At 46.9% G+C, this 12,246-nt stretch overlaps 1 protein-coding gene across 1 annotated transcript in view; it reads right to left on the bottom strand.

Annotated features, from left to right (window-relative positions):
• Positions 1 to 3,441, bottom strand: part of ITGAL (integrin subunit alpha L) — a 306,572-nt gene extending 303,131 nt beyond the window's left edge. Inside the window, exons 1-6 of the mRNA XM_063933029.1 lie at positions 3,405 to 3,441; positions 2,917 to 3,053; positions 2,689 to 2,799; positions 1,805 to 1,907; positions 563 to 649; positions 163 to 280 (exon numbers count right to left, since the gene is read on the bottom strand). Coding sequence (XP_063789099.1) covers positions 163 to 280; positions 563 to 649; positions 1,805 to 1,907; positions 2,689 to 2,799; positions 2,917 to 3,053; positions 3,405 to 3,441 — 593 coding nt within the window. The remainder of the gene's footprint in view (positions 1 to 162; positions 281 to 562; positions 650 to 1,804; positions 1,908 to 2,688; positions 2,800 to 2,916; positions 3,054 to 3,404) is intronic.
• Between the last annotated feature and the right edge of the window lie 8,805 nt (positions 3,442 to 12,246).

The following is a 12,246-nucleotide window of genomic DNA, read 5'->3' as shown; positions in this document are numbered from 1 at the left end:
AGTGATGTAATATGATGCTGTGACAGCATTGGTCTCACCCCAGACGATGATCTGTGTGACCTGTCATCTGGAAGGTTGGTAAGTAGGGCTCCTGGTTCCCAGCACATGTAGTATGTATTGTGACGCTGAGCACGGTAAGTGTATGTGTGCAATATAACTCACCTCTCTCCACTGCTGGCATTGAACTGTCCAACTCTGTATCCGAAGGAGTGACTGCTCAGAACAGAGAAGTCTCTTTCTGCCGAGACCTCCACATTGTAGCTCAGAGACACACTGACTGCTGAAAGACACGAGAACAGTGAGACAGCATCAAGAGACTATGGGGAAGATTGATCAAAGCTTAGAGAGAGATCAAGGGGTCTATGTACTAAGCCTTGTAGAGAGATACGGTACCAGCCAATCAGCCCCCAGCTGCCATGTTACAGACCGTGTTTGAAAAATGACAGTTAGGAGCTGATTGACTGGAGCAGCATTAATCATTCTTAATGAGTTATAACAAGAATCTGACCCTTTATCTCTCTCCAAGATTTGGTACTTCTCCCCCTTAGAGACCAGAACGTACCTTGGAGAAGACAGAGCAGTATGACAGAGAAGCGGCCGGCATGTGTCATGGTGCCAGGGGGCCGGCAGGCAGGGGCCGGGGAAGAGACTGTCAGAGTGTAACAGGGAGTTACAGGGCGCTTGTGAAATGTTTATGAGGTGTAAGAACCACGGCGACTGTGAGTGGCTGTGGTTTCAGTAGGAGGAAGGAAGCATCAGTATGAGACGCACCATTATATGCAGGTTACGCTGTAACCCTTCACTGATCACAGCCTCACCCACATGTGCCCGTCACTGGCCCAAATCATGCCATCTGCCCCGCATATTGTCCCCTGCCCCTGTATGCTGCCCCCCCTGCATATTGGTGGTCATTCCGAATTGATCGCTTTTTTTTTTTTTTTTTTCAAGAATCATTTTTATTAGTTTTCAAATAAATTGGGAGGGGGAGGATTACAGAAATAAAAAAGGGAGGGGGAAGGGAGCAGACATTGCATTATAACAATACAGACAAACAGTGTTCTTAGCAGTAACTCGATACAACATATCAGTCTACACCATGAGGGGCAATTACAGTATGTATAGTATACAACGGATGTCATCTCCTAAAGGAGATACCGTATCTGGGAGTAACAAATGCGGACTGTCCCCAAATTAGCGACTCAAATTACTCCGGTGAGCCTCTCCGAAGCATGGTTTTTACTATAAACAAAGATGGTATGACCAGGGACTTACAACTTCCAGTTTGGAAGTATACTATCGAGGTAGGGTAAGTGGTTTCAAGGGAGGCGTGTCTTCCTATATTCACACCATACCGCCCATTTTGTGGTTTGCTTGGCGTTTCCTGAAGCAAAAGTTACGCCCGCCATCTCAAACTCAAAATGAGACTGAACAGCAGCTTCAATAGCTGAAACCGTAGGTATAACCGGGGAGCGCCAATTGCGTGCCAATAGAGACTTTGTGGTGACCAGAATGTGGCCCAAGACATGTATAGTGTGATGAGGGATATACCTGGGAAAGAGGTGTAGTAGAGCCACTGTAGGTTGTGGAGATCTTGGAAAGCCCACGATCTTAGAGATGAGGTCAAAAACTTGATACGAAAGGGCCAAAACCGAAGGGCATAACCAAAACACGTGCATGAGCGTCCCAACGTTACCACATAAGCGCCAACAATCGTTAGAGGTAGTTGGCCGTATGGAATGGAGGAGGTCCGGTGTGAAATATTGGCGATGTATTAATTTAGAAAACTGTTCTATGTGTGACACACATTTAGACAAATGAAAACAGGAGTCAAATATCAGACGCCATTCATCCTCTGTCAGGACACTATTCAGGTTGGATTCCCACTTCACCTGTGACTTAAGTTTAACCTGAGAAGGGGGGGCAGTTGAGAAGGGCATACCATCTGGAAACCGTACCCTTGTGGTCAGTTCTCATAATCAAGGAATGGATATATTTAGGGATCGGTAGTAGTCTACCATGTGGCATAGGTACTCTCTGCAGCCAGTGTCTGAGCTGAAGATATTTATAAAAATCTCCTTTGGGGAGAGAAAACTTAGATTGCAGTTGGGCGTATGAAATTAAAATACCCCCTTCCATTACATCTTGAAGAGTCCTAACCCCCTGGGAAACCCACAAGCGAAATTAAAGATCCGGAACCAGACACACCACTCCTTCCAGTGGGAAATCTAGCAGGGGGGGGAGAGAAATTTCCAGTAATAACCCTACCAAGGCCAGCCAAGATTTCAAAAATAGATTCGACCTCTCAGTAACGGGCATTCCCAAGACACTAGATAAAGGGAGAGAAGATAAGAGGCCCCCTTTCCAAGGAGACCCAAATTTTAGGAGCATCTGTCTCATTCCACGCTCCCAATGGGGGCCAATATACATGCTATCTGGTATAAATGTAAATCGGGAAAAGCTAAACCTCCCCTCGATTTCGGTAAGGACAAAATTGTATGAGCTAGTCTTGGTTTTGGGGAGCAGGACCATCTTCAAAGCTGCTATGCGACCCAGCCACGATATGTTATATAGCATCCAGTCTTTCGTTAACATTGTTAGTTTAGTCAAAAGAGGGGGTAATTACAGCTAATAAGGTTCGAAACCTTAGGGGAAATACGGATGCCTAAGTAGTTCAGGCAATCCACTTGCCAGGCATAAGTGTAGAGACTTCAATTGATCGAGGAGGGTAGCGGAGAAATTAATCGGGAGTGCTTCTGTTTTAGACGCATTGAGTTTATAATAAGAGACCAAGGAGTAGGCCTGCAAGACGTCATGGAGGGCTCAGAGAGAATCATGAGGTTTGGTTATGGTGAGGAGGACATCATCCGCAAAGAGACATATCTTGTACATATGACCAAATAAAACCGGACCGCTCACCCAGGGATTAATGCGGATAGATTCCGCCAGGCATTCTATGGCCAACACAAAAACGAAGGGAGAAAGCGGGCAACCCTGGCGAGTACCATTAGAAATTGTAAATATAGGAGAGAGTATACCATTTATAAATACTCTAGCTGAAGGGACAGAGTAGAGTGCATTAATTGAGGACAGAGCCCTACCAGAAATACCAAATTTTATCAAAACTGCTTTCAAATAGCCCCAGTGTAATCTGTCGAACACCTTCTCCGCATCTAATGAAAGTAACAAAAGAGGATCCACTAACTCGGAGAAGGCGTCCAACACATCTATAATCCTCCTGGTGTTATCGGGAGTTTGGCGATTCCGAACAAAGCCCACCTGGTCTTGGTTAATAAGGGATGGTAATAGCGGATTTAATCTATTAGCTATCAATTTTGCGTAAATTTTAACGTCTTAATTTAAGAGAGCTATAGGGCGGTAGTTAGATAGCATAACTGGGTTCTTACCAGGTTTGGGGAAAGCTACTATTCTGGCCTCCAACATTTTCGATGGAAACGAGCCAGTTGACGTAGCCTCATCAAAAAACGTCCTTAAGACTGGGACCAGGGTATCTCTAAAACATTTTTAAAAAAAACTGTTCGTGAAGCCATCTGGGCCAGGGGCTTTATCTGATGGGAAATCATCAATAACTCAACTAATCTCCTCTAAGGTCCAGGGGGCGTTCCATCAATTGCAGGGAGTGGGGATCTAAGCTGGACAGGTTCAGTTTACTCAAAAAAGTGTCAATCTCAATACCAGTTGGTTGCGGGGTAGAAGGGTCCGAGCGGAGATTGTATAGGGCTGAGTAGTACTCTGCAAAGGCATTGGCTATGTCTGAAGGGTCAGAAACTTTCAGGCCTTTGGCATTAAAAACTTCTTTAACTCTTTCAGTTGCCATTTTGCCTCTCAGCTTCCTGGCTAACATTCGTCCCGCCCTATCCCCGTGGGTATAGAATTTATGTTTTAGCCTTATGTACCTCTTTTAGGGTTAGAATATTTCATTCTTGCCTAGTGCGGAGTAGTTCCCGATAGAGCAATTTATTATCGGGGGAGGATTTAAGTCTATGTTCCAAGTCTAAAAGTGGAAGCCGCCAATGCTAAGTAGGAGGCGGAGAAACGCGTTTGTCACGAGCAAGACACCCGGGAGAGATTTGACCACTCCTGCAGCATTGTCTGCTAAGCCGGCTGGCGCACACTCAATACAATACCCCAGTGCTAAGGGGGAATATAACGGACTCCACACTGTAGCCTGAGAACACAGGCAGAGCCACAAGTGAGAGGAGCAGCTGTGAGAGGTAATTGGTGCTTTGCATGGTGCACCTAAAGAACTGTTTACACACCAACCAGCAGTTCATTTGGTGTATGTCATTAATGTGCTGGGAGGATTTGCTTTCTACTTACACGCTTAACATCTATACTTATGCTTGGCACGCATTAAGAACTGCATATTACCTTTGAATTGATTAGTAGAGGTGCATGCTGTACCCGAAAAGAACTGTGCTGGAATTACCTACAGTGGGACTTCAATTTGCAAATTACAGTGGTCCATTTGCCTCCAGAACGGATAGAGGGTTACCTCTGCAATATAACACTGCAGCTCTATTGTAAAAAATAGAGTGTTAGATTCAGCAGCTCTATAAAGGGATAAGCTATATTGGTTTTTCTTAGAAAGTTAACTAGAGTATACGTATATTTTAAAGAATACTGGCCGGTATTTATATGTGATATTGTGAAATTGTGTTTTAATTATATATAAAAAGACGTCAAAGTAATTAGCGCTGTCTCACATTCTTTCCTTTTTTTCTGCTATCAAACTTGGGGGAATTGGAACTTAATCCCCGAGACTAGCTGCTAATACTTTGAGGGTGGTGGCGCCAGGTGTATACAGTTTTTTGTTAATGCTTATGTTCCAAGTCTGTTAAGCGCGCTTCTACGTCATCTTGTTGCTTACGCAACAGCTTTCGGTGTCAAGCTGCCACTTGGATAACTGAGCCCCTAACTACAGCCTTTAGTGCACGCCTTTAGTGCACACCAGTTGTTAAACACAGATGTGTCAGCTGGAATGATCCATTCTAGGTAGGAGGATAAGGCTTGAGAGATACATAACTTGGCTTCTTTATCTGTGAGGAGGTACTCGCCAAGGCGCCACGGTCGAGGGGAAGACTGATGGGAAATCAAATCCAAATGTAATTTTAAGGCTGAATGATCCGACCAAGGGACTGGCAATATAGCGACCCACTTTATTTGTTGTAACGTCCATTTGTCTGACAACGCCAAGTCAATCCTGGAGAATGATCTGTGGACTTGGGAATAGAAGGTGTAATCCCCACAGTTAGGATTCCGTGCCCTCCAAACATCATACAGGCCAAACTCATGTAAAATGCGTCTAAATGATTGGGAGTGATCCCAGGTTGAAAGGGTTTGCAGAGGTCGTCGGGTAGACGACTTATCTAAACGTGGGTCTAAGACCAAATTAAAATCTCCCAATATTAATAATGCTCCACTGAGGCAAGATTGGAGGGTAGTACAGAATTTCCGAATAAATGTGATTTGCTTGACATTAGGGACATAACCCACCGCTAATGTTACCTGTTTGTTATTCAACGTCCCAGTAAGAATCAGGTACCGGCCTTCAGCATCAGTGAATTTTTTATCTAACACAAAATTACACGAGCGGGAGAATAAGAATGCCACTGGAAAATGGCAAAAACAAAAGAAAAAGGAAGGGAGAAATAAGTAGAGCGCCTCGAGGGCACAACTTGAGGCCGCCTAACATAGCGGCACATAGAAGGCAGCGGCCAGAATAGCCACCCCTTACACTCCAAAAACCAAGAGGCTCCGCGGCCCAAATTGGGCTATAACTATAGCGCCCGCACCTGTCGGGCTGATAGCATATTAATTGAATAAAATAATTTAGACCACGGGTCTGATATAAACAACAATGGAGCAAACAGTAACATAGAACAATCCGTAAAGAGAGAAAACATAAGAAACACCAGTGAACACAAACCTAATAGGTAGACACAGGTAAATCAGCCATGTAGCCAATTATCACACCTATCAGCATATAGAAAATAGTATGAACACATAACATATGTAGATAAAACATGCGAATAGAATGCGCAGTATATGAAGTAAAGTAACAAAACATACGACCATATTGAACGTCAGGACTGAGCTACAACATCACTAATACACATGTCGCATTCTGCAATCACGGAGGATGAGTCTTGGTAGCCCACTCGGGAGAGATTTTATGATCTGCTGCCTTTACAGAAGAATTGTCCCCCAAATTCCAGGAACGTGGAAGTTGGGAGTCGGCCGCTGGTGTGGAGACTACATTCGTGGCCCCATTCCTCCTAATGATTAGTTTGGTTGGGAATCCCCAGCAATAGGGAATATCAGTCTTCCTCAAAGCCTTGGTCACCAGGTAGAAGGAACGACGAGATGCCAACGTGGCAGTGGATAAATCACCGAATATCTGGAGATCACCCAGGATGTCTTCGGAGGAGTCTGACGGGCGAGCTGCATGAAGTACCATCTCTTTGACATGGTAATAATGAAACCGCATTATAGTGTCTCTTGGGGCATCTTTTGGGGCATTTTTGGATTTAGGGAGACGGTGAATTCGATCCAATAGAATGTCTGTTATCGTAACTGTCGGGAGTAATTTAGTAAATATGTCCGTGATGAACTCAAGCAGGTCAGTCGCTGAAACAGATTCCGGAATACCCCATATTTTGATATTGTTCCTGCGCGACCTATCCTCAAGGTCTCCAAGTTTAGCGCGGAGTTCAGTGATTTCCGACTGCATGTCATCATGAAGGGTGATAAGACCGTTGTGGGATGCAACCACTTCTTCCAATATGGTTTCCAACCGGTCAGTGCGTTGACCTACTTCATCTATGGATTGTTGGTAAACCTGCAGCACTGATCTGAAGTCTGCTGAAATATCCGCTTTAAAGGAGGATAACAGCTGTTTCATTGATCCGATCGTCAGCAGAGCATCATCTCCCATACCGCCCTGAGTATTCAGAGTCATAGGAGAGGGCTCAAAGGGAGAGCTCAGAGCAGACAGCTTGTGGGTTTTTTCGGTAGAGGAAGTGTTTTTATTCATACGTGGAGGAGAATGCGGTTTAAAGAAATTAACGGGAGGGACTCCGGCTGGGTACTGCTGCCGTTTGGGTGGCATTATCACAGGTAGTGTATGTGTTTATCAAATCACACTGGTGACTATGTTGTATTCAAGCACACGTGGGTAATTATGGAGGTAGGTAATAAGCTTTACATCAGAATGTTACTGTATATATGATTTCGGAATGGAAGGGGTGTAGTGAGTGTTCACATATGACTTTGATGAGTCACCTGCATGGTGAAGCCTGCAGACATCAAAATCAGCAGCCGGTGAGATCAGCAGAAAATGTTCAAGATCATAAACTGAGCAGCTGTATAGATGGAAATTCCCACATACATAATGGGCAGTATAGATAATGATGCAGTTGAGGCAAAATCCCCTGCTATTACTAGAAATATCCACCAGTTGGCAGCGTAGACCGATGTGGGGATCGTGTACCCCTGGTTTCTCTACTATCTGTCCCACGCTGGACAAAGATGCCCCGCTGTTATGGGGTGCGGGAGATGCAGAGCAGTGGGTACTGAGGGAGGGGGAAGGGCCCAGCTGGAGTAGGAACTTATGTCCGCAAATACAGCCCACCTCTCTTCCAATGCACAAGGCCTCCTGTCTGCTGTCTGTGGCCGGCTGTCCTGGGTACAGGGTCTAGGGCACTGGGGAGATTGAGGCCACGGGACGAGATACACGGGGCTCCCCCTGTATAGAGGCGGAGGGTACCCGGCCGCTGGGAAGCGCCGGCCGGAAGTCGCGCTGTCCGTCCTCCCGGTCACCGCTACACGGGATACAGGCGGCGCTTTCCCCCACTGCTGCGTCGCGGTCTCCAGCTCCCTCCGTCCAGGGTCAGGTAACGCTGGTTGAGGGGGTGTGTGCCGGCTAGCTGGGATCTTCAAGCCGGGAGCGCGGGAGACTCGGCGTCTCTGGTTCTCCCGGCCGGCCACCACGCATACTCCACTCCCCGGATCCGGAGGCTGTATAGGCCGCAGTATGCGGACCACGCTGGGTCACCTCAGATGCAGCAGGGGGAGACCCGCAGTGTAGAGGGGGTCCCCAGAGGCAACCAGAGCGCCACGGAGGTACAAGCCAGGCTGGGATGGGGCAATAAATCCCGTAAATACTGAGGGTTTGCAGGAGCCCACCAAGGACACATCCAGCTGCTTAGGCTGTCAGGCCACTCCCCCGTTGATCGCTATTTCCAACGTACGCAAATAGCATACGCACAAATACAAACACTTCGCACAAATGCGCACAAACGCCCACTACGCACTATTGCAAACACGTACATACCAATGCACAAAGTAGGCGTACACAATATTCCATCGTATGAATGCGTTCGGTTCGCATGAAGCCGTTGTGCATCATAAAAAACACCTCGTATATATGCAACGCTTTCGCAGAAGTGCACAAGCGGTGTAATATTGCAAACATTCGCACAGCAATGGGTTTTTTTCCCTTTGTGTTCTAACTCTACATACTTAAGCGTAACCCTGCCTCAATTAACAATTAGTGTAATGATTTCTAATGTTATAGAACAATTAAGGCTTCAAAGAATTCGAGCTGAACACTTTGTCTGCATAATTGACCATTAACACTTTTTTAATTTTTTTTTTAAAGATGTTTAAAATGTGTATTATCCCTGTCTGTCCTAATGGCAAATCCCTTGTTTTGGTATTGTGGTGAACTGTGTGTTAAAAAGTGTTAAGTGACATAACTAAACAATCAGCTCCTGTCATACAACATTCTTTGGTGTTTAAGTGTTGTGTTTTAGTATTCTTTAGTAGTATTTTTTAACTCTTTAATGTCCCCAATTGCCTTATCCAAATCCGCAGTACCTTTCTTGCAATAAAAAAAAAACACACACACTGAAATGTGATTAAACTATTTTTTTTTTTATTTTTTTTTGAATGGCACCTTAATTTGTGGTATAACATACATTTTTATTATTTATAGTTTTTTGGAGTTTTTTTTTCAAAATAGTTTAAAATAAATAAATAACTTATTGGCTTCCAGCTGGTCCAGGCTTTGCCCTATTAGTGTAGGGGGATCCCCAACTGCATCATCTGCAATAAAAAGAAAAAACAATAAATACTCACGTTACACATTATAGAAGCGAGGCACAAATCACTGTAATGGCGCAGTAACTACATCATGGATGTGTTATTTATACACTTGCAGCTGTTGCTGACCAACACATACACGTATGGTCTGCAATGAATTAAAACAAAACATGTCTAAAGTGTTGCAGACCATGCTGGGAGGTGTAGTTCTTTCACATCTGGAGTGTCCCGGACTTACCATTTTGGCTGTTATCCCAGCCTCAGCACACTGCGTCTCTACATCTTCAGATGGACTACATATACTAGCATGCACACACTCACTGAAAGCATGCCTTGCTACATAAGGAGAGACAGGTCTTGTTGTTATAGACTGTAATCCTGTGAGCAGGGCCCTCCTACCTCTATGACTGTCTATTACCCAGTGTAATCCTGTGAGCAGGGCCCTCCTACCTCTATGACTGTCTATTACCCAGTGTAAGCCTGTGAGCAGGGCCCTCCTACCTCTATGACTGTCTATTACCCAGTGTAATCCTGTGAGCAGGGCCCTCCTACCTCTATGACTGTCTATTACCCAGTGTAAGCCTGTGAGCAGGGCCCTCCTACCTCTATGACTGTCTATTACCCAGTGTAAGCCTGTGAGCAGGGCCCTCCTACCTCTATGACTGTCTATTACCCAGTGTAATCCTGTGAGCAGGGCCCTCCTACCTCTATGACTGTCTATTACCCAGTGTAAGCCTGTGAGCAGGGCCCTCCTACCTCTATGACTGTCTATTACCCAGTGTAAGCCTGTGAGCAGGGCCCTCCTACCTCTATGACTGTCTATTACCCAGTGTAAGCCTGTGAGCAGGGCCCTCCTACCTCTATGACTGTCTATTACCCAGTGTAAGCCTGTGAGCAGGGCCCTCCTACCTCTATGACTATCCATACCCAGTGTAAGCCTGTGGGCAGGGCCCTCCTACCTCTATGACTATCCATTACCCAGTGTAAGCCTGTGAGCAGGGCCCTCCTACCTCTATGTCTGTCTATTACCCAGTGTAATCCTGTGAGCAGGGCCCTCCTACCTCTATGACTGTCTATTACCCAGTGTAAGCCTGTGAGCAGGGCCCTCCTACCTCTATGACTGTCCATTACCCAGTGTAAGCCTGTGAGCAGGGCCCTCCTATCTCTATGACTGTCTATTACCCAGTGTAAGCCTGCGAGCAGGGCCCTCCTACCTCTATGTCTGTCTATTACCCAGTGTAAGCCTGCGAGCAGGGCCCTCCTACCTCTATGACTGTCTATTACCCAGTGTAAGCTTGTGAGCAGGGCCCTCCTACCTCTATGACTGTCTATCACCCAGTGTAAGCCTGTGAGCAGGGCCCTCCTACCTCTATGTCTGTCTATTACCCAGTGTAAGCCTGCGAGCAGGGCCCACCTACCTCTATGACTGTCTATTACCCAGTGTAAGCCTGCGAGCAGGGCCCTCCTACCTCTATGACTGTCTATTACCCAGTGTAAGCCTGTGAGCAGGGCCCTCCTACCTCTATGTCTGTCTATTACCCAGTGTAAGCCTGCGAGCAGGGCCCTCCTACCTCTATGACTGTCTATTACCCAGTGTAAGCCTGCGAGCAGGGCCCTCCTACCTCTATGACTGTCTATTACCCAGTGTAAGCCTGTGAGCAGGGCCCTCCTACCTCTATGTCTGTCTATTACCCAGTGTAAGCCTGCGAGCAGGGCCCTCCTACCTCTATGACTGTCTATTACCCAGTGTAAGCTTGTGAGCAGGGCCCTCCTACCTCTATGACTGTCTATTACCCAGTGTAAGCCTGCGAGCAGGGCCCTCCTACCTCTACGTCTATTACCCAGTGTAAGCCTGTGAGCAGGGCCCTCCTACCTCTATGTCTGTCTATTACCCAGTGTAAGCCTGTGAGCAGGGCCCTCCTACCTCTATGTCTGTCTATTACCCAGTGTAAGCCTGTGAGCAGGGCCCTCCTACCTCTATGTCTGTCTATTACCCAGTGTAAGCCTGTGAGCAGGGCCCTCCTACCTCTACGTCTATTACCCAGTGTAAGCCTGTGAGCAGGGCCCTCCTACCTCTATGACTGTCTATTACCCAGTGTAAGCCTGCGAGCAGGGCCCTCCTACCTCTATGACTGTCTATTACCCAGTGTAAGCTTGTGAGCAGGGCCCTCCGTCCTCTATGACTGTCTATTACCCAGTGTAAGCCTGTGAGCAGGGCCCTCCTACCTCTATGTCTGTCTATTACCCAGTGTAAGCCTGCGAGCAGGGCCCTCCTACCTCTATGACTGTCTATTACCCAGTGTAAGCTTGTGAGCAGGGCCCTCCTACCTCTATGACTGTCTATTACCCAGTGTAAGCCTGCGAGCAGGGCCCTCCTACCTCTACGTCTATTACCCAGTGTAAGCCTGTGAGCAGGGCCCTCCTACCTCTATGTCTGTCTATTACCCAGTGTAAGCCTGTGAGCAGGGCCCTCCTACCTCTATGTCTGTCTATTACCCAGAGTAAGCCTGTGAGCAGGGCCCTCCTACCTCTATGTCTGTCTATTACCCAGTGTAAGCCTGTGAGCAGGGCCCTCCTACCTCTACGTCTATTACCCAGTGTAAGCCTGTGAGCAGGGCCCTCCTACCTCTATGTCTGTCTATTACCCAGTGTAAGCCTGTGAGCAGGGCCGTCCTACCTCTATGTCTGTCTATTACCCAGTGTAAGCCTGTGAGCAGGGCCCTCCTACCTCTATGTCTGTCTATTACCCAGTGTAAGCCTGTGAACAGGGCCCTCCTACCTCTACGTCTATTACCCAGTGTAAGCCTGTGAGCAGGGCCCTCCTACCTCTATGACTGTCTATTACCCAGTGTAAGCCTGTGAGCAGGGCCGTCCTACCTCTATGTCTGTCTATTACCCAGTGTAAGCCTGTGAGCAGGGCCCTCCTACCTCTATGTCTGTCTACTACCCAGTGTAAGCCTGTGAGCAGGGCCCTCCTACCTCTACGTCTATAATCCAGTGTAAGCCTACAAGCAGGGCCCTCCTACTTCTATGACTGTCTATTACCCAGTGTAAGCCTGTGAGTAGGGCCCTCCTACCTCTACGTCTATTATCCGGTGTAAGCCTGCGAACAGGGCCCTCCTA

This window comes from Pseudophryne corroboree, chromosome 7 (genome assembly GCF_028390025.1).
Source record: "Pseudophryne corroboree isolate aPseCor3 chromosome 7, aPseCor3.hap2, whole genome shotgun sequence".
NCBI lineage: Eukaryota > Metazoa > Chordata > Amphibia > Anura > Myobatrachidae > Pseudophryne > Pseudophryne corroboree.
This window is presented reverse-complemented; position numbering and strand designations above follow the sequence as displayed.